This window comes from Leucoraja erinacea, chromosome 33, assembly GCF_028641065.1.
Source record: "Leucoraja erinacea ecotype New England chromosome 33, Leri_hhj_1, whole genome shotgun sequence".
In the NCBI taxonomy this organism is placed as follows: domain Eukaryota; kingdom Metazoa; phylum Chordata; class Chondrichthyes; order Rajiformes; family Rajidae; genus Leucoraja; species Leucoraja erinaceus.
Window position 1 is genome coordinate 20,347,950 of NC_073409.1, and position 21,845 is coordinate 20,369,794.

General features: G+C 44.7%; 2 protein-coding genes and 1 pseudogene across 2 annotated transcripts; 1 reads left to right on the forward strand and 2 right to left on the reverse strand.

Moving 5' to 3' along the window:
* The first annotated feature begins 21 nt into the window (after window positions 1-21).
* On the forward strand, window positions 22-4,406 carry LOC129712796 (UDP-glucuronosyltransferase 2C1-like). The gene is made up of 2 exons (XM_055661532.1): window positions 22-787; window positions 2,701-4,406. Exon 2 carries the CDS (start codon window positions 2,727-2,729, stop codon window positions 4,338-4,340), a length of 1,614 nt encoding a protein of 537 aa, XP_055517507.1. The 5' UTR covers window positions 22-787; window positions 2,701-2,726; the 3' UTR covers window positions 4,341-4,406.
* A 4,769-nt stretch (window positions 4,407-9,175) lies between these two features.
* On the reverse strand, window positions 9,176-18,352 carry LOC129712797 (UDP-glucuronosyltransferase 2C1-like). The gene is made up of 2 exons (XM_055661533.1): window positions 17,031-18,352; window positions 9,176-12,339 (listed from the first exon to the last, which is right to left on the reverse strand). The coding sequence occupies exon 2, from the start codon at window positions 12,311-12,313 to the stop codon at window positions 10,700-10,702; it is 1,614 nt and encodes a 537-aa protein (XP_055517508.1). The 5' UTR covers window positions 12,314-12,339; window positions 17,031-18,352; the 3' UTR covers window positions 9,176-10,699.
* A 1,035-nt stretch (window positions 18,353-19,387) lies between these two features.
* On the reverse strand, window positions 19,388-21,061 carry LOC129712801 (UDP-glucuronosyltransferase 1-2-like; annotated as a pseudogene).
* Window positions 21,062-21,845: the final 784 nt, after the last annotated feature.

Below are 21,845 nucleotides of genomic sequence, written 5' to 3' on the forward strand. Positions count from 1 at the left end.
AAGAAGTTCCCCCTCATATTTCCCCTAAACATTTGTCCCTTAATTCTCAAATCATGTCCTCTAGTTAGAATATTCCCTACTCTCAATGGAACAGTTTATCCACGTCAACTCTGTCTATCCCTCTCATAATTTTGAAGACCTCTATCAAGTCCCCCCTTAACCTTCTGCGCTCAAAATGATAAAACACCTAACTTGTTCAACCTTTCTCTGTAATTTAGGTGCTGAAACTCAGGCAACATTCTAGTAAATTCCTGGAAGTCTTGGGTAACAGAGTCCAGGATGTTAAATCTTGTGTTGACTCCGAGGCAACGAGCCAACTAAATTTGACCTTGTCAAAAAAAAAAAATGCCAACCAAAAATGTTATGCAGCTCGGAATGAAAAATAATCTCTTTTTAGACTTTGTCCCCATCAACTGAAAATCGCTGATCATTTTGATTGAAATCTCAGCGAAATTGGAGAGGAAATTTCCATCGCGATTGTATTGACCAAATGAACTTTCATACTTGCGGTTATTTTTTGACACATTTTGGGGGCGGGTGCATTGGTGTTGTATTTGTCCGTAAGTATTTTCCTGTGTTACTCGCGGGCAAGTGAGCAAGGTGTGAGGGGACCTGCGTTTTGTTTTCTTGTGGGGACTGGAAGCGGTCGCAGAGTCCCAGACTCCAGCGAAGGAGATTGTTTCACTGGCAATTCAGCAGCGGGTGAAGGCACTGCAGCCGCGGGTTCAAATCCCATCGCAGTCACATTTCTGACATTCAGGTTACATCGAATTCACTGATACCCAAGGTATGTAAATTGAAAACATTTCCAAATTCTCCACCATCTCGGTGTTTTATCAATGCATGCTTTCTATTTATCATTTCGGCAACGAATAGCAATATGGAAATTTATTTTTATCTTGAACAAACTTGCCGAGAGCTTATTTTGTTTCATGCAACATTTGTTCTCATGTTTTCCCTCGTATCTCGGTTCATCACCAATGGTTTTTTCATACTGGATATTATCTAAACACATATATTTTGTATCCTCCATACACACACATTTCTACTCCCCAGATTTCACTCAATAGTCAATATTCCAAATTCAATATTCCATTCCCGGCCCATTTGACTGTTTTTGCTTTCACTTGCTTTAAACTGAAGCCCATGTTTTGTCTGAAGAAGTGTCTCGACCCGTTCCTTCTCTCCAGAGATCGTGCCTGGCCCGCTGAGATACTCCAGATGTTTGTGTCTATCCCATGTTTTGTTGTGGGCTTCACATAGACACGTGCGTTTGTTGCAGTATTCCCCTGATCTCTGAGGAAGAATGAGAGCTGTTTTAACGGTCCCGATGTCCGCTGACAAGGGTAATGCTGTTGTAAACTAGCTTAATCGCTAAACCACTTCATCCTTCCGTGCTGAGGCCAGGCGCCAGGCCAGCTCTCACACCTAGGCATTGGCCATGACGCCACGGACTCATGCACAGACTCCAATGTTACAGTTCCGTAATCCCATACAACCTGTTTCCTTGATATCCGTCCTCTTTGATGTCTCGTGTTCACACCTTACCCTTCCATCGTTACTTTTTTTGCATATCGCTATATCATTTGTTTTACATCTCTCTACATCACCATCTATATCTCTTGTCTCCCTCTCCCGACTCTCAGTCTGAAGAAGGAACTCGACCCAGAAACGTCACCCATTCCGTCTCTCCAGAGATGCTGCCCGTCCCGCTGTGTTACACCAGCATTTTGTGTCTGTGTTCATCCCATGATCCACAAACAACACAGCCCTGGCAGACCCATTGGTTCTGCCTGCGCCGGCCCCATAAATCTCATCTCCAAATTCCTCAATTCAGGGGCAGCACGGTGGCGCAGCACTAGAGACCTGGGTTTGATGCTGACTACAGGTGCTCTCTGTAGGGAGTTTGTACGTTCTCCCCGTGACTGCCAAACTCTCCAGAGATGTTGAGGTTTGTAGGTTAATTGGCATCTATAAAATGTGAAATGTCCAAAGTGGTCTGCGCAGCCTCTGTGGACTGATGGACCTGTTTCCACGCTGTCTCTCAAAAGTTTAAAGTCCTTTGGCACTGTATGGGCTCCAGCTATGCCTGTTATTTTTGTTGGTTATGTCAAACAGTCCTTGAACCAAGCGTACACTGGCACCACCCCCCCAACTCTTTCTCCACATTGACGCCAGCTGCCTGCTCCACCTATGCCGAACTCTTTTATTTCATCAAACTCACCACGAGGGAGTTTTATCCGCTGACGTCTACAACAAACCCGCTAACCACCACAACTATTGAGCCAACACCCTTGAGATGCAGCAAGGAAATAGTCCCTTCGGCCCATTGAGTCCACCCTGACCATCGATGACTCATTCACGCTTGTTCTGTATTATCACAATTTCCGATCCACCCTGTACAGACTAGAGGCAATATAGATACGCCAATTAACCTACAAATCCGCATGTCTTTGGGATGAGGGAAGAAACCGGTGGCGGACTAACTCAGCAGGTCAAGCACCATCGCTGGTGAATGGAAACAGTTAATGTTTCGGGAGTCAAGAGGGCGGCGGCAGGAGAATGGGGTTGAGAGGGCAAGATAGACAAGCCATGATTGAATGGCAGAGTAGACTTGATGTGCTGAGGTACTCCAGTATTTTGTTTTCCTTTTTGCCAATGTTTGTCACTTACCAACATTTCTGGTCAATTCTACCACAGGATCAGTGTGATCATCTTTCCTCAACATGGGTGGTCTTGGATGGAGAAGCAGATCAAATGTCATATTTATTCTCGGTATCATCTTCGCCCTGTCTTGTCCAATTACCCAAGCAGCTAGAATATTGGTCGTGCCTGTTGATGGAAGTCACTGGATCAATATGAAAATTCTAATGGAAGAGCTGAACCTTCGTGGCCACAACATGACTGTGCTTTGTCACTCCGCAACCTGGCACTTCAAGGAGAGACCCGACCTGTATCAAACCATCATAGTTCAAGAACAAGAAAACATTGAAGCACCTTCAAGGAAAGAAGTGATGGAAACATTTGTGCTAATGTCACTGGACAGGTTACAGAATAGTCACACACTATGGGGCAACATAATGTTACAAAACCTAATGGTTACATTTATGTACAATGTACATAGAATTTACCAACATTTTAACATGGCGATTTTTGAAAACAAAACCTTGTTGAATCAATTTGAAAATGCAAACTTTGACCTAATACTCACAGATCCTATATTTGGTACTGGGCCAATGCTTGCGTATTATTTAAAAGTGCCGCTGGTGTACAACATACGATGGCAGATCAATGGGGAAGCCCATTTTCTCACTGCCCCGTCACCACTTTCCTACGTCCCACTTCCTGGCTCACTTCTCACAGACAAAATGGATTTTCTCCAAAGAACAGAAAATGTAATTTACAGTCTCTTTCAGCACTTGATTTCAGAGTTTTTGATGTATCCACTTTATAATGAAATCTGCCATCGGTATCTGGGACCAGACACAGACTTCAAGTCGATTCTCCTCAGAGCTGATGTGTGGCTGATGAGGGTGGATTTTGTGTTTGAATTCCCAAGACCCACCATGCCAAACATTGTGTACATCGGAGGCTTCCAGTGTAAACCAGCACGCCCTCTGGCAGCAGAGTTTGAGGAGTTTGTCCAAAGCTCAGGTAAACATGGACTTGTTGTAATGTCATTGGGTTCCATTGTCGACTCTTTACCAATGGAGATTACAATGAAAATAGTAGAAGCTTTATCTCAAATCCCCCAGAAGGTTATCTGGAGATATGATGGTGAGACCCCTCCCAATATAGGGAATAATACACTGCTGGCAAAATGGATCCCTCAGAACGACCTGCTGGGTCACCCCAACACACGAGCCTTTGTTTCACACGGAGGCACCAATGGGATTTATGAAGCCATCTACCATGGGATGCCAGTGGTCGGCATGCCGCTGTTTTTTGACCAGTTTGACAATCTACTAAAGCTCGAGTCCCGAGGAGCAGCAAAAGTGATCAATGTTGCAACCATGCACTCCACAGATCTGTTGCAGGCACTCAACGAGGTGATAAACGACGCATCTTATGGGGACAACATGAAGAGACTCTCCGCTCTCCATCGGGACCAGCCAGAGTCGCCAATGGAGAGAGCCGTTTTCTGGGTCGAGTACGTTGCCCGACACAAAGGAGCGGGGCATTTGCGCTCAGAATCCCACCGACTCCCCTGGTACGCTTACTATTGTGTAGATGTGATGATCTTTCTGTTGTCTATGTTACTCCTGCTCACTGTGTTGGTGGTTGGAACACTGAAGAAACTTTGTCGTATTGTTTGTGGGAAAAAGCAAAAGACTGAGTGAGATTTGTTTCTCCTTGGTATATTTTATTCTCTCAAATTAATCAAATAAAGTTTTTCATGCCTTTGATCCACGGAGTCTCCTTTCCACAAAACATGGATTCAATATGTGTTAATAAAAGCCAGAAATGTGAGTGAAATAATAACCTTTGTGCATTGATATGCAGATGAAAAGTGTAAACAGCTGAACCTCATTGACGTGAAGCCTTAAATTTACTGACAGTTATTCACAATGAAGTTACCTTTGGTTATCTGGGCACAAACCTTTGTGATTCACTGACAGAGGGGACCTTTACTGCACTATTCCCTCTTCCAGTCAACCATGCCAACTCTCACTCTCAATCTGTCAGCATGTTTGCCTTCGTTCCAGTGCCCCATTATTGTCATACATTATCATAGTGAGCCTCCTTTACACTTTAGAGATACAATGTAGAAACAGACCCTTCGGCCCATTCAGTCCGCGCCGACCAGCGATCACTCCACACACAAGATAGACACAAAATGCGAGGAACTCATCGGGTCAGGCAGCAGCAGTGCAGAAAAAAAGATTAGGTGACGTTACTAGTAAGAACCCTTCCCAGACCCCACACACTGACATGAACCTACGCATTAGGGAATATAGACATTTTTTAATCCAAAACTAATTAACCCACAAGCCTGTATTTGGAGGTTTTGGGGGGAACCGGAGCGCCTGGAGAAAACCGCATCACAGCTTCACTCTTCACTCTCCTCCATAACCTTTATGTGATATGGTGACCAGAAATGCACACAGTAATCTAAATGTGGCCAAGGCAAAGTGATATACAAAATGAGTTGGAACTTTCTGTACTCAATGCCCCCACAGATGCCGTCCTCTCTACCCTCCTCACTTGTGTTGTTACATTCGGGATGCAACCGTCACACTAAGCAGTCATGCCATTAACTAGTTTCGTTTAGATTCGAGATACCATGCGGAAACAGGTTATTGTGCAGTATGTATTTTGCATGTTACTAAATAAGTTGTTGGTTATATCACCCCATCGAATGAATGGCGATGATCACGGAATCGGGTTTGTGCAGCTTGCAAGACGCTAAAGGAACTCTAATGGATTTGCGGTCCGGTTTGTTGGGCAGTTAGTTCACCGATTCACTGCCACCCCACCTCCCCACTTAGCTGTTTATTTTTAAGTGTAAGTGGTGCTGTCTGAAGAAGGGTCCCCACCCGAAATGTCACCTATTCATTCTCACCAGAGATGTTGTCTGAGTTACTCCAGCACTTTGTGTCTATCTTCTGTAGAATATCGTCCTCTCCAAACGCCGATACAATTCTGAACTTAAAAGTTAACCCATAGCCTCTGTGACCCAAGGACGAGATCAAACGATATTAAACCCGGTGTGTAGAAAGGAACCGCTGATGCTAGTTTATATACCGGAGGTAGACGCAGAGTAACTCGGCGAGTCAGGCAGCATCTCTGGAGAAAAGTGATGGGTGACGTTTCGGGTCGGGTCTGAAGGAGGGTCCTGACCAGAAACGACGCCTATCCTTTATCTCCAGCGATGCTACCTGACCTGCCGAGTTACTCCAGTACTTTGTGTCCATCATTGACATCAAACTAAAGTTGTCTTGCACAACTTACCCCCCACCCTCTCCCCCGCCCCGCCATGCAATTATATTGAAACATCACTTCGCTGTGCTTCCCTGAACGACTCGACCTATAGTGTTCTCTTGGGTCTCTGTTACCTGCTGCGAGAGGCAAGAAGAGTGTCTAATTGTATATGCCCCAAGAAAAGCTACAATGAAATCATTACTTGCCGCAGCGTAACAAGTCTGCAAGCACAGTATTCTTAGAAAACACAATATCTATTCATATAACCATTATCTATTGATAGATAACACAATCAACAAAAAACTATTATTTGTAGTGGCACAGTGGCGCAGCGGTAGAGATGCTGCCTCGCAGCGCCAAAGACCCGGGTTCGATCCTGACTACAGGTGCTGTTCTGTGTGGAGTTTGTACGTTGTCCCTGGAACCTCGTGGATTTTCTCCGGGTGCTCCGGTTTCAATACAACACAATACAATACGGTTTATTTGTCACATTGTACATAAGTGCAAGTGAAATGAATATGTCAGCAGCGGTACAATTATAAAGAACACACACAAAAACACAATAAAAATGTAACATAAACAACCGCATCAGCATTCATCACTGTGGTGGAAGGCACACAAATTGGCCAGTCCTCCTCCATTTTCCCCCGTGGTCGGGACCTCAACCCTCCGCAGCCGTTGCTGCGGGCGTCCAGATGGTAAAAGGACAAGGTACAAGTCCAGGTGAATCCAGAGTCGGCTCTTCCCACAGACTCCGAAGACTTGTAGGTTAATTGTCTTCGGTAAGTTTTAAAATTGGCCCCAGTGTGTAGGATAGTGCTAATGCACGGGGTAATCACTGGTCGGCGCAGACTCGGTGGGCCGATTGGCCTGTTTCCGCGCTGTATCTCTAAAGTCTGTAAAGCCCCAAAGCGTTTAGTGCAACCAAGACGGTTCGTAGTTCTTAGTTCAGTTAATGTTTGTAGTGTTCAAGAGGTCGATGTCTGTTGAGTAGGAGCTGAACAAGTGTTTCGACCCGAAATGTCACCCATTCTTTCTCTCCAGAGGCGCTGCCTGTCCCGCTGAGTTACTCCAGCATTTTGTGTCTACCTTCGAGTTAAAAAAAACCCACAGCATCTGCAGTTCTACAGAACTTATTTAGTTTAGTTTAGTTTAGAGATACAACGTGAATTCAGGCCCTTCGTCCCACCAAGTCCACGCCGACCAGCGACCCCTGAACGCTACCACTATCCCACACACACTAGGGACAATTTACAATTATACCACGCCAATGAACCTACGTCTTTGGTGTGGGAGGAAACTGGCGGGAGAGGGGGGGGTGGTGGTGGGGGGGGAGAGTGGCGGAGGCATGGAGATAGATGCGCGGGGGGGGGGGGGGGGGAGGGGGGGGAAGAGAGGGGGAGAGGGGGGAAGAGAGGAGGGGAAGGAGAGGAGGGGGGAGGAGGAGGGAGAGGAGGAGGAGGAGGAGGAGGAGGAGGAGGAGGGGGGGGGGGGGGAGGAGGGGGGGGGGGGGGGTAGGATGAGGGGGAAGAGGAGGAGGGGAGGGGGGGGCCGGGAGCAGAGGGGGGGGGGGGGGGTGGTTAGCAGCGTGGAGCGAGCAACGGGGGGGGGGGGGAGCGGCGTCAGCGCGTCACTCGCAGCAAGACGGTGCAGACCCATCGTGTTGTCATCGAAAGAGTCATTTTTATTTCAAAGTTTTGTCAGAATCTTGAACATTTTCATTAATGACTCGAGAAATAAAGCATGACATTTTTAAATAAGGCGATTTCGCACTCTACAGAAAAAATCTCTGCAGGAATATGTAAAAATGTTACCGTTACCGCGTTGTATTTTTGAGAAGAATATCTATTCAATAACAAACGTGTGTGTATATATATATACACACACACACACATTTAACACACAAAACATTTTCTAAAAAAAGGTTTTCTTTACTGCAAAAACTTACAGTATTTTACTTGCAATTTTTGCATGCTCCTTTATACTATTTTACATAACATTTTACAACAGTACAACTTGATTATTAAAACAAGGCCAACTTCAATTCTTCATTTAAAAAAAATGTATACAACATTTACCCCAATCATCCCACTCCACCAACTCATTCATTACTCTTGACTCAACCAAAATTATTTCCGAAATATTAGTCGCATAGATTTGTTGCAAAAATGCTCTAAATTAAGGGTCAGAATGCACCAGAGAGCATCTAAAACACAAGAGATTCCAGGGCCTGCTTAAGGGCCCTGGACCTCGGCTGCGACGGACTTCACGCTCGTGATGTGCGCTACACACACGTTATTTCACATAATTTTTTTGTAATCCTGTCATGCCACCCCCCTTTTTGAAAAGCTTCATACAAGGCTGTTAGTCACCAGGAGATCATGTAGGTTCAGGTGCACTGAGCGAAGGTCTCCCGCGAAACGATCGCCCCGTCTGAGCTTGGTCTCACCGATGTATAAGAGTCCACATCTTGAACAACGGATACAGTAGATGAGGTTGGAGGAGGTGCAAGTGAACCACTGTTTAACCTCAAGGGACTGTCGGCGTCCCTGGACAGAGTCGAGGGAGGTGGTATAGGGACAGGTATTGCATCTTCAGTGGGTGACTGACAATTCAATTTTAAAAGATGTACCCAGCAGTATGAAACGTCATATTTTGCTTAGGCAGCTGACAACCCAGCAGTATGAATATTAATTTCTCTAACTTCAAGTCACTCTTGCATCCTCTCTCTCTGTCCCTCAGCTACCTTAGTTTGTGTACTAGTTTCACTGTCGTCCTGCTGAGTTTCACTGTTTGCATTATTCATTATCACATTCCCCAAACCCAACAATGCACCATTGTGGGCTCAACCTTTCGTAGATTGTCGTTGCTGGCTTTGATCTGTCTTTTTGCATATCTCTCATTCATTTGTTCTATGTACCTTTCCATATCTGTCGGTTCCCTCTCCCCTGACTCTCAGTCAGAAGATAGACACAAAAAGCTGGAGTAACTCAGAGGGACAGGCAGCATCTCAGATGAGAGTGAATAGGTGATGTTTCAGGTCAAGACCCTTCTTCAGACTGAAGAGGCCTATTGACCCGAAATGTCACCTATTCCCTTTCTCCATGTAACCATATAACCATATAACAATTACAGCACGGAAGCAGGCCATCTCGGCCCTACAAGTCCGTGCCGAACAACTTTTTTTCCCATTTATTTTGAAATTATACCAACGAACCTGCCTCCACCACTTCCACTGGAAGCTCATTCCACACCGCTACCACTCTCTGAGTAAAGAAATATATGTTGCCTAAGTTACTCCTGTTTTTTTATGTGTCTATCTTCCTTACAAACAATGTGTTGCCTGGCCTTCACATCAACTGGAATCTCATTTACTCAGTAATATTTCAGGCTCATATGTTCCTGCAACATCTTCAGTCAAATGTGGACAAGCTTTTCCCTTTGAGAATAGGGAAGATTCAAACAAGAGGACATGACTTCAGAATTAAGGGACAGAAGTTTAGGGGTAATATGAGGGGGAACTTCTTTACTCAGAGAGTGGTAGCGGTGTGGAATGAGCTTCCAGTGGAAGTGGTGGAGGCAGGTTCATTGGTATCATTTAAAAATAAATTGGATAGGCATATGGATGAGAAGGGAATGGAGGGTTATGGTATGAGTGCAGGCAGGTGGGACGAAGGGGAAAAAACATTTGTTCGGCACGGACTTGAAGGGCCGAGATGGCCTGTTTCCGTGCTGTAATTGTTATATGGTTATATGGTTAAATCTCCTGCAAGCAGTGCTAACATTTAGCTCCTCATTTATTTCTCAATCTCCCTTAACACTGATCCGAGAGCAGTCCCTTGTACTTGCTTCTGCCAATGCTGTTCAGAAATAAATTCTAGTTATTAGATCCAACAATCAGGAACGATCAGCAGCATATTTCCAAGTGAGTCTTCGCAAGTTAATAAGTAGTAGGAACAGAATAAGGCCATTTGGCCCTTCAAGTTCATGCCATTCAATAAATTTGCTTCCTTCTCAACCCCATTCTCCTACCTTCCCCCCATAACCCCTGACACCTACACTAATCAAGACTCTGTCAATCTCCACCTTAAAAAATACCCATTGACTTGGCCTCCACAGCCATCTGTGGCAACAAATTCCACAGATTCAACACCATCTCAGTAAAGAAATTCGTCCTTGTCTCCATTCTAAAGGTATGGCCTTTTCTTCTGAGGCTGTGGCCTCTGGTCCTCGACTCTCCCACTGGTTCAGCTGCCATCACGCATCAGTCATAGTTGGGAAAATGTGCAGAACAAAGTTCATGAAAGAGACAAATTTTCAACATGACAAGACATGGAAGGCAACTCCAATGATGGAGAAAACAAACATATTAAAACTGAGAAACAATGTGGTGAACATGTGTACCAATAGACAGTATGATTGTGGGAATTGGGAACAACAATTATCAAAACAGGGTCTTGACACGTGTGACATGTTTTTTAGATTTTGTTTGAATAATATTTTAAAAACATGTCAATTTTGTCACATATCTTAATAATGCCTATTCAGAAATTATAACAGATATTTGCATGTACAGATGTTTGCTGGTGGCAACTACATTCAGCAAATATCTGTTATAATTTCTGAATAGGCATTATTAAGATTCACAATAGCTGTATTGGGAATGGGTTGCGAGAGAAATGTTAGGTGGGGTGTTGGAGAAACTATGATTAAAAATTGATTACCAAAATGAAATTACAAAATTAAAAGACATTCTCCCAATTCAAAATGAGAAACATTAATGAATTTTTTGCTTTTTCTTCCGTGCAATACGACAAAGTTTCTTCAGTGTTCCAACCACCAACACAGTGAGCAGGAGTAAAACAGACAACAGAAAGATCATCACATCTACACAATAGTAAGCGTACCAGGGGAGTCGGTGGGATTCTGAGCGCAAATGCCCCGCTCCTTTGTGTCGGGCAACGTACTCAACCCAGAAAACGGCTCTCTCCATTGGCGACTCTGGCTGGTCCCGATGAAGAGCGGAGAGTCTCTTCATGTTGTCCCCATAAGATGCGTCGTTTATCACCTCGTTGAGTGCCTGCAACAGATCTGTGGAGTGCATCGTTGCAATGTTGATCACTTTTGCTGTTCCTCGGGATTCGAGCTTGAGTAAATTGTCAAACTGGTCAAAAAGCAGAGGCATGCCGACCACTGGCACCCCATGGTAGATGGCTTCATAAATCCCATTGGTGCCTCCGTGTGAAACAAAGGCTCGTGTGTTGGGGTGACCCAGCAGGTCGTTCTGAGGGATCCATTTTGCCAACAGTGTATTATTCCCTATATTGGGAGGGGTCTCACCATCATATCTCCAGATAACCTTCTGGGGGATTTGAGATAAAGCTTCTACTATTTTCATTGTAATCTCCATTGGTAAAGAGTGGACAAAGGTCCCCAATGACATTACAACAAGTCCATGTTTACCTGAGCTTTGGACAAACTCCTCAAACTCTGCTGCCAGAGGCCGTGCTGGTTTACACTGGAAGCCTCCGATGTACACAATGTTTGGCATGGTGGGTCTTGGGAATTCAAACACAAAATCCACCCTCATCAGCCACACATCAGCTCTGAGGAGAATCGACTTGATGTCCGTGTCTGGTCCCAGATACCGATGGCAGATTTCATTGTAAAGTGGGTACACCAAAAATTCAGAAATCAAGTGTTGAAAGAGGCTGGAAATTACATTTTCTGTTCTTTGGAGAAAATCCATTTTGTCTGTGAGAAGTGAGCCAGGAAGTGGGACGTAGGAAAGTGGTGACGGGGCAGTGAGAAAATGGGCTTCCCCATTGATCTGCCATCGTATGTTGTACACCAGCGGCACTTTTAAATAATACGCAAGCATTGGCCCGGTACCAAATATAGGATCTGTGAGAATTAGGTCAAAGTTTGCATTTTCAAATTGATTCAACAAGGTTTTGTTTTCAAAGATCGCCATGTTGAAATTTTGATAAATTCTATGGAAATTGTACATAATTGTAATCATTAGATTTTGGAACATTATGTTGCCCCATAGTGTGTGACTATTCTGTAACCTGTCCAGTGACATTAGCACAACTTCTTCCATCGCCTTTTTCCTTGAAGGTGCTACAAATTCATCTTGTGCTTGAACTATGATGGTTTGATACAGATCGGGTCTCTCTTTGATGTACCAGTTTGCGGAGTAACAAAGCACAGTCATGTTGTGGCCACGAAGGTTCAGCTCTTCCATTAGAATTTTCATATTAATCCAGTGACTTCCATCAACAGGCACGACCAATATTCTAGCTGCTTGGGTAATTGGACAAGACAGGGCGAAGATGATACCGAGAACAAATGTGACCTTTGATTTGCTTTTCCATCCAAGACCACCCATGTTGAGGAAAGATGATCACACTGATCCTGTGGTAGAATTGACCAGAAATGTTGGTAAGTGACAAACATTGGCAAAAAGAGAATAAAGGTACAAAGTGCTGGAGTAACTCATTTCTTCAGGGATAGATTACATTTTCATAAATTCTCAGGGCAGAGTTAGGCCATTCGGCCCATCAAATCTACTCCGCCATTCTATCATTGCTAATCTATCTTTCCCCCATTCTCCTTCCGTCGCCCCATAACCCCTTGACATATGAAACATGACCTGTTCACATTCACCATTGATGCTGCCTGACCCGCTGAGTTAGTCCACCGCCGTCTCCTCCCACATCCCAAAGACATGCAGGTTTGCAGGTTAATTGCCGTCTGTATAGTGCCTCAAGTGTGGAGAGAGTGGATGAGAAATTGAGATCATACAGAACTAGCATGAACGAGTGATCGATGATCGGTGTGGACTCGATGGACCAAAGGGCCTGTTTCCATGCTCTACCTATAAACAAAACAAACTAATTTGCAATTGGGGGGACAAAATGATTTTCATTGTTGCGCAATATTTTTCCAAAAGCTTATGGCCACATTTAATTTTCCAATGAGAGGAAATCAATGTGTTCATAATTTCTAGGAGAAGAATTGGGCCATTTGGCCCATCAAGTCCACCACCATTCAATCATGACTGATCTATCTTTCCCTCTCAACGCCATTATCTTTCCTGATGTCAGTTGGCCTGTCATCGGTAGCGGGGAAGATGCTGGAGTCAATGATAAAAGATGAAATTGCGGCACATTTGGATAGCAGTAACAGGATCGGTCCGAGTCAGCATGGATTTACGACGGGGAAATCATGCTTGTCTAATCTTCTCGAATTTTTGGGGATGTATCTAGGAAAATGGACAAGGGAGAGCAAATGGATGTTGTGTACCTGGACTTTCAGAAAGCCATTGATAAGGCCCCATTTAGGAGATTAGTGGGGACAATTGGATGACATGGTATTGGGGGTAAGGTACTGACATGGACAGAAAATTGGTTGGCAGATAGGAACAAAGAGTAGGGATAAACGGGTCCCTTTCAAAATGGCAGGCAGTGACTAGTGGGGTGTCGCAAGGCTCAGCGCTGGGACGCAGCTATTTACAATACACATGAATGATTTAGATGTAGGGATTATAAGTAACATTAACAAATTTGCAGATGGCACAAAGCTGGATGCTTTGAGGATGCAGGATGATTGGACAGGCTGGGTGAGTGGGCCGATGCATGGCAGATGCAGTTGAATGTGGATAAATGTGAGGTTATCCACTTTGGTGGGAAGATTAGGAAGGCCGATTATTTTCTGAATGGTGTCAAATTAGGAAAAGGGGAAGTACAACGAGACCTGGGTATCCTTGTCCATCAGTCACTGAAAGTATGTATGCAAGTACAGCAGGCAGTGAAGAAAGCTAATGGCATGTTGGCCTTCATAACAGGAGGAGATGAGTGTAGGAGCAAAGAGGTCCTTCTGAAGTTGTACAGGGCTCTGGTTAGACCACCTGGAATATTTTGTGCCGTTTTGGTCTCTAAATTTGAGGAAGAACATTCTTGCTATTGAGGAATGCAGCATTGGTTCACAAGGTTGAGTCCCGGGACGGCGAGATTGTAATATGTTGAAAGAATGGAGTGACTGGGCTTGTATACGCTGGAATTTAGGATGACAGGGGTCCTTATGGAAACAAATACATTTATTTATGGATTGGACATGCTAGAGGCTGGAAACATGTTCCCGATGTTGGGGGAGTACAGAACCAGGGGCCACTGTATAGGAATAATGGGTGGACCATTTAGAACGGAGATGAGGAAAAACTTTTTCACACCTGAAGGCAGTGGAGGCCAATTCTCTGGATGCTTTCAAGAGAGAGTTAGATAGAGCTCTTACAGGTAGCAGTGTCAAGGGATATGGGAATGGGGTACTGATTGTGGATGATCAGCCATGATCACAGTGAATGGCAGCTGGCTCGGAGGGCCGAATGGCCTACTCCTGTACTACTCCTGTGGATAGTGCAAGTGTACGAGGATCACTGGTCAGCCTGGACTCAGTGAGCTGAAGGGCCTGTTTCCGCATTATTTTGCTAAATTCTTAAATGTGAAATATAGTTGAGTGTGTTCTTGTCAACACTTGACTAAATCAAATATGTGCACTGGATGTATTCTGAAATGTAATTGAGTCTGGACGACAATCAACGTGTAATCATGAAGGTAGATACAAAAACCTGGATTAACTAAACTGGTCAAGCAACATCTCTGGAGAAAAAGAATAGGTAACGCTTCAGGTCACAACCTTTCAGACTTGTTCAGTCCTGAAACGTCACTCATCCTATTTGTCCCGTAATGCTGCCTGACCCGCTGAGCTATTCCAGTATCTTGTTCCTACCTTCTGTGTAAACCAGCATCTGCAGTCCCTTCCTACTCAACATGCACGGTGTGTTCCAATAAAATGTTATTCATCGCCAGAGGGAAATTGGTCTGCCAACAGTCACAACACACAAGGTACACAAAAACTTGAAATTAAAAATGCAAAAAAAAGAAAAGGACACGCGACTGTTGATTGGCTGCCGTGTGCACAACGCCTTCATAATAAACAACAAACAAACAAACAAACAAAACACACAGGGTTATTCCCTGGGCAGAGGATTCTAAAACTAAAGTGCCACCCACACCGGGTCCCCCTTTGTAAACATGATTTGGAAGCAGGAATAGTCCACTCAACCAGAGGGATATGGAACAACAGATACGGCAGGTTCTACTGGTTCAAGGAGCAAGACCTTGCAACACACAGAGCAGTGTCATACGTAATGGTGGAATGGTAAATTGCAATTTTGTAGATACAAACGTTGTAGCAAAATGATCAGAGAAACAGATCTTCCACCAGAATGACCTGTCATGGCCAACAGGCTCTTTGCTGATTTGGGATGTCCTGTAATTGTTGCCCATTTCAGGGTGAGAATGGGACACACCTACATTACTCAACTGTAACATTCAAATGTATTTAGCTACAGCACAGTGTTCTGCTCTGACTTGGCTTTTGGTCGGTAAATACATTCGTGTTCACGGATTGAGAACTGCTGTGGAAAATAGGGTTAGGAAGGAACTGCAGATGCTGGTTTACACCGAAGATGGACACAAAATGCTGGAGTAACTCAGCGGGACAGTCAGCATGTCGAGTTCAGCATGGGTGGAGGAGGCAGCCCCGATGCTGTCGTCAATGTGGAGAAAGAATTGGCGATGTTGCCAGTGTACGCCTGGTTCAAGGGTTGTTTGATAAAATAGGCACAGCTGTTATCCATGCGAGTGCCAATGGACTTTAACCTTTAGAGAGACAGCGTGGAAACAGGCCCATCGGTCCACCGAGGCCACGCAGACCAGTGATCACGCCGTACACTCGCGCTCTCCTCCACACTCTGGTCAATTCACACTTTGCAGAAGCCACGCCCTACAAACCTGCACGTGTGGGAGGAAACCAGAGCATGCGGAGAAAACCAACCCAGGTCACAGGGAGAACGTAGAAACAGCACCCATAGTCAGGATTGAACCCGGGTCTCTGTCGCTGCCAGGCAGTAACTCTACCGCTACCTCACTGTGCCGCCGTTAAGGGTGAGGACAGTTTTCGGAAGTAGGAGGAGAGTGTAGAGGAGAACCGATTTAGTTTCTGTTCAAGGAAGACCATAATGGCCCTGAACCCCCCCTAGTGGGGAACGGTGGAATATACTGAACGTCCATGCTGGGGCAATGGGGACCTAGGAATTGAAAGTTATTGAATTGTTGAAGAGCTTGGTGTCTCATAGGGACTGGACAAGGGGGGACAAGGTCGTTTAATTTAGTTTAGTTCAGAGATGCTACACAGAAACTGGTCCTTCGGCCCACCGAATCCATGCCGACCAGCGAGCCCCACACACAAACACTATCCCACACACAATTTAGAAATTTACCAGGCCAATTAACCTCCAAACCTGAACGTCTTTGAAGGGTAGAGGTAAACCGGAGCACCCGGAAGAAACCCACGCATGTCTCGGGTAGAACGTACAATCCGTATGCAAAAAAGTAATGATGGAAGAGTAAGGTGTGAAAAGGAGGCATCAAAGATGACGGATATCAAGGAAATAGGTTGTACGGGATTAGGGAACTGTAACATTGGAGTCTGTGCTTGAGTCTGTGGCGTTGTGGCCAATGAGTAGGTGTGTGAGAGCTGGCGCCTGGACTCAGCACGGTAGGATGAAGTGGTTTAGTGGTGAAGCTAGTTTACAGCAGCATTACTCTAATCGGGATCGTTAAAACAGCTCTCATTCTTCATCGGAGATCAGGCGAACACTGCAACAAACCCAAGTGTGTATGTGAACCCCGCAACAAAACATGGGATAGACATATAAAGCTGGAGTATCTCAGCGGGCCAGGCAACATCTCTGGGGAAAATGAACAGGTCGACCCACTTCTTCAGACAAAACATGGACTTCAGTTTAAAGCAAATCAAACACAGTCAAATGGGCCGGGAATGGAATAATGGATTTGGAATATAGACTGCTTTGTAAAATCTGGGGAGTAGAAATGTGTGTGTATGGAGGATACAAAATATATGTGTTTAGATAATATCCAGTATGAAAAAAATAAGCTCTTGGATAAAAACTGTAACTAGAAAGCATGCATTGTTACAACACAGAGATGGTGGAGAATTTGGAAGTGTTTTCAATTACATACCTTGGGTATCAGTGAATTCGATGTAATGTGAATGTCAGAAATATGTGACTGCGATGAGACGTGAACCCGCGGCTGCAGTGCCTTCACCCGCTGCTGAATTACCAATGAAACAATTTCCTTCACTGGAGCCTGGTACTGTGCGACCTCTTCCAGTCCCCACAAGAAAACAAAACGCCGGCCCCCTCACACCTTGCTCACTTGTCCGCGAGTAACACAGGAAAAGACTTCCGGACAAATACAACACCAATGTACCCGCCCCAAACTGTATCTAAAAATAACCGCAAGTATGAAAGTTCATTTGCTAAACACAATCGCGATGGAAGTTTCCTTTCCAAAGTCGCTGAGATTTCAATCGAAATGATGAACGATTTTCAATTGATGGGGACAAAGTCGAAGGAGAGCTTTGGTTGTGTAATTTTTGCTTTGTTGCGATTATTTTTCATTCCGGGCTGCATAACATGTTTGGTTGGCAATATTTTCTCTAATCTGAATAGATATTTTTAAGGTGGAGAATGGCAGATTCTTGATTATTACGGGTGTCAGGGGATTTTGGGAGAAGGCACGTGAAAGGGGTTGTGAGGGGAAAATAGATCAGTCATGATTGAATGGCACAGTAGTTCAGAAAGACTGAATTCTGCTCCGATAACTTCAGAACTGATAAACACCTTTATCTATTGTTAAATTGTCGTTAGTTTTCTGCCTGATATATAGTTGAGCTCCCTGGTCAGTCAATGTATGCTGCATTCTGACAAACACCTTTCACAGTTTATTCAATGGTTACAAGCCTTGTCACCTAAACTGTCCTCCCCCCTCTACTCATCGCAAATAAGTGGTGCAGCAGGTAGGGTTGTTGTTGCATAGCACCGGAAACCAGGTGAGACCCTAAACTCTGGCACTGTCAATGTGGAGTTTGCACGTTGGCCCTGTGACCATATGAGTTTCGTCCGGTTGCTCCGATTTCCTCACACATGTCAAAGATGTGTGGGTTTGCAGGTTAATTGTCCTTTAACTTGCCCCCAAACGTGTCGGGAGTGGATGAGAAAGTGGGATAACATAGAACTAGTGTGAACGGGTGATCGATGATCAGCATGGACTAGGTGGGTCAATCGGCCTGTTTCTATGCTGAATTTTTGGTGATAACATCACTAAAGTTCCATAATCTCTATGGGATAAAGATTTCACATTGCTATATTGGGGGAAATTGATTGGATCTGACTTCCAGGAAATCCAGTTTGTGTTCAATTCACAGGAGAGCAACTCTTACATAACCTGGGGAACCCCCGGATACAGTACAGCACGGTGGTGCAACAATAGAGCTGCTGCCTTACAGCGCCAGGGACCCGGGTTCAATCCTGTCTGTGGGTGCTTCCTTTACGGAGTTTGTATGTTCTCATTGTGCCCATAGTGTGTGCAGGCTAATGTTCGTGTGCGGTGATCGCTGGCCGGAGTGGACTCGGTGGGTTGAAGGGCATGTTTCCGCGTTGTATCTCAAAACTAAACGAAACAAAAGTTAATGGCATGAATGCTTAGGGGCACTGTGATACAGAGAGATCTTGGATTGCAAATCCATTGCATCCTGGATTCCTGAATGTAACAACACGAGTGGGGAGGGTAGTGAGGACGGCATTAGGCAAAAGCAGTACAGAATGTTCCAATTCATTTTGTATATCACTTTGACTTGGCCACATTTAGATAATTGTGTGCATTTCTGGTCACCACATCACATAAAGGTTATGGACGAGAGTGAAGAGTGAAGAGTGCGCTGTCATGCGGTTTTCTCCAGGGTTATAGATTAATTCGATTTTGTTTAAACATTGTCTAATGTGTAGGTTAATGCTAGTGTATGGGGTCTGGGAAGGGTTCTTACTAGAAACGTCACATAATCTTTTTCTCCAGCGATGCTGCCTGACCCGCTGAGTTACTCCAGCGTTTTGTGTCTATCTAGTGTATGGAGTGATCGCTGGTCGGCGCAGACTGAATGGGCCGAAGGGTCTGTTTCCACATTGTATCTCTAAAGTGTAAAGGAGGCTCACTATGATAATGTATAACAATAATGGGGCACTGGAACGAAGGTAAACATGCTGACAGATTGAGAGTGAGAGTTGGCATGATTGACTGGAAGAGGGAATAGTGCAGTAAAGGTCCACTCTGTCAGTGAATCACAAAGGTTTGTGCCCAGATAACCAAAGGTAACTTCATTGTGAATAACGGTCAGTAAATTTAAGGCTTCAGGAAAATGAGGTTCAGCCATTTACACTTTTCATCAATGCACAAAGGTTATTATTTCACTCACCTTTCTGGCTTTTATTAGCACATGTTGAATCCATGTTTTGTGGAAAGGAGACTCCGTGGATCAAAGGCATGAAAAACTTTATTTGATTAATTTGAAATAACAAAATATACCAAGGGAAAAAATCTCACTCAGTATTTTGCTTTTTCCCCACAAACAATACGACAAAGTTTCTTCAGTATTCCAACCACCAACATAGTGAGCAGGAGTAACACAGACAACAGAAAGATCATCACATCCACACAATAGTAAGCGTACCAGGGGAGTCGGTGGGATTCTGAGCGCAGATGCCCCGCTCCTTTGTGTCGGGCAACGTACTCAACCCAGAAAACGGCTCTCTCCATTGGCGACTCTGGCTGGTCCCGATGGAGAGCGGAGAGTCTCTTCATGTTGTCCCCATAAGATGCGTCGTTTATCACCTCGTTGAGTGTCTGCAACAGATCTGTGGAGTGCATGGTTGCAACGTTGATCACTTTTGCTGCTCCTCGGGATTCGAGCCATTTTCATCGTAATGTTCTTGGCAAGGAATAGACCACAGTCCCCAATGACATTACAACAAGTCCATGTTTCTCTGAACTTTGGACAAACTCCTCAAACTCTGCTGCCAGAGGCCGTGCTGGTTTACACTGGAAGCCTCCGATGTACACAATGTTTGGCATGGTGAGTCCTGGGAATTGAAACACAAAATCCACCCTCATTGGCCACACATCGTCTCTGAGGAGAATCGTCTTGAAGTCTGTGTCTGGTCCCAGATACTGTTGGCAGATTTCATTATAAAGTGGATGTATCAAAAACGCTACAATCAGCAGTTCATTAAGAGTTTGCAAGACATTTTGTGATCTTTGGAGAATATTCATCTTGTCTGTCAAATGTGAGCCAGTGCGTGGGATGTAGGAAGGTGGTGAGGGGGCAGTGAGAAAATGACCTTCCCCACCACATTGCCATCGAACGTTGTACACCAGCGGCAGTTTTAAATAATAAGCAAGCATTGAACCCATACCAAATACCGGATCTGTAAGTATTAACTCAAAATTTGCATTTCCAAGTTGGTTCAACCAGCTATTGTTTTCGAATAATGCTTTGATAATCTCTTTCACCCATTGATGATACTGAAACATAAACATCAATATTTTATATTGGAGATTAATTTTTCCCCAGACTGTCAAGCCTTTCTGTAAGTTTTTAATATCATTTGTACAATATTTTCCATAAGGTTGTAATTTTCAGATTCTCTTGGCATTTGAATCATAATGGATTGATACAAGTCGGGGCTCTCTTTGATATACAAGGATGTTGACTGACTGAGCACAGTGATGCTGTGGCCACGAAGGTTCAGCTCTTCTATCAAACATTTCATATTGATCCAGTGACTCCCATCAACAGGCACGGCCAATATTCTAGCTGCTCGGATAATTGGACAAGACAAGGTTATGGTGATGCAAAGAACAAATGCAAATCTGCCTTTCCATCCAGGATTACCCATGCTGGAAATAGAAAATAGCACCGATCCTGTTACAGAATTGATCAGACACATTAGTGAGCAACACACATTGGCAAAACACAACATTTAGAAACAGCTGTGTGTTTTCTTGACATTACATTAACCAAATCAAATGTGTGTCATCAAGTCATACAGTGTGGAAACTGGACCTTCGGCCCAACTTACCCACACCGACCACCTATACAAGTCCCACCTGTCTGCGTTTGGCACATATCCCTCACAACTTGTCCTATCCATGTACCTGTCTAGTTACTTCTTCAACATTGCGATAGTTCCTCCCTCAACGACGTGCTCCAAGATCGCACCCACCAGCGATCCCGGCACATTAACAATGTCCTACACACACTATGGACAATTTACACTTAGACCAAGCCAATTAACCTACTAACCTGTACATCGTCGGAGTGTGGGGAAAAACCGAACATCTCGGAGAAAACACACGCTGATCACGGGGAGGACGCACAAACTCCGTACAGACAGCACACGTAGCCAGGAACAAACCTGTGTGTCTGGCGCTGGAAGACAGCAACTCTACTGCGTTATCACTGAGCGGCCCAATGTACTGGAACATTTCGCATGAACCGACAACCCTCTCTATTGTTGTGTCCCGGTGGTTTCTCCAGCAGCCGACTTTGAAGGCGCTGCAGGCAATATCCCGGTTTAACCCGGCCCACTCCTAGCGTCCGACGTCTCCACACAGAACAGGGATGGATTTAGATGAAGAGAAGCCCTAGGCTATTCCACTTGTGAGGCCCGTCCCAATTCCCCACCCCCACGACGAGAGGAAGGTGGAAGAATCCACCAGATTCACACCGATGTGCAGCCGAGTGTGGCCAATGAGATAAGGGCTTTTTATTTATTGCCAGTGCTAGTGTGGAGTTATCGGCTTAAACACTATTATTCTGAAATGGAGGGCAAGGAAAATGTTGGTTAGCGACTACAGTGCGTTGTGACAGCCTATGTATGAAAGGCCTATGACAGTCAGAAATATTATACACCAGGCCCCCACGAAGCTTATCAAAAA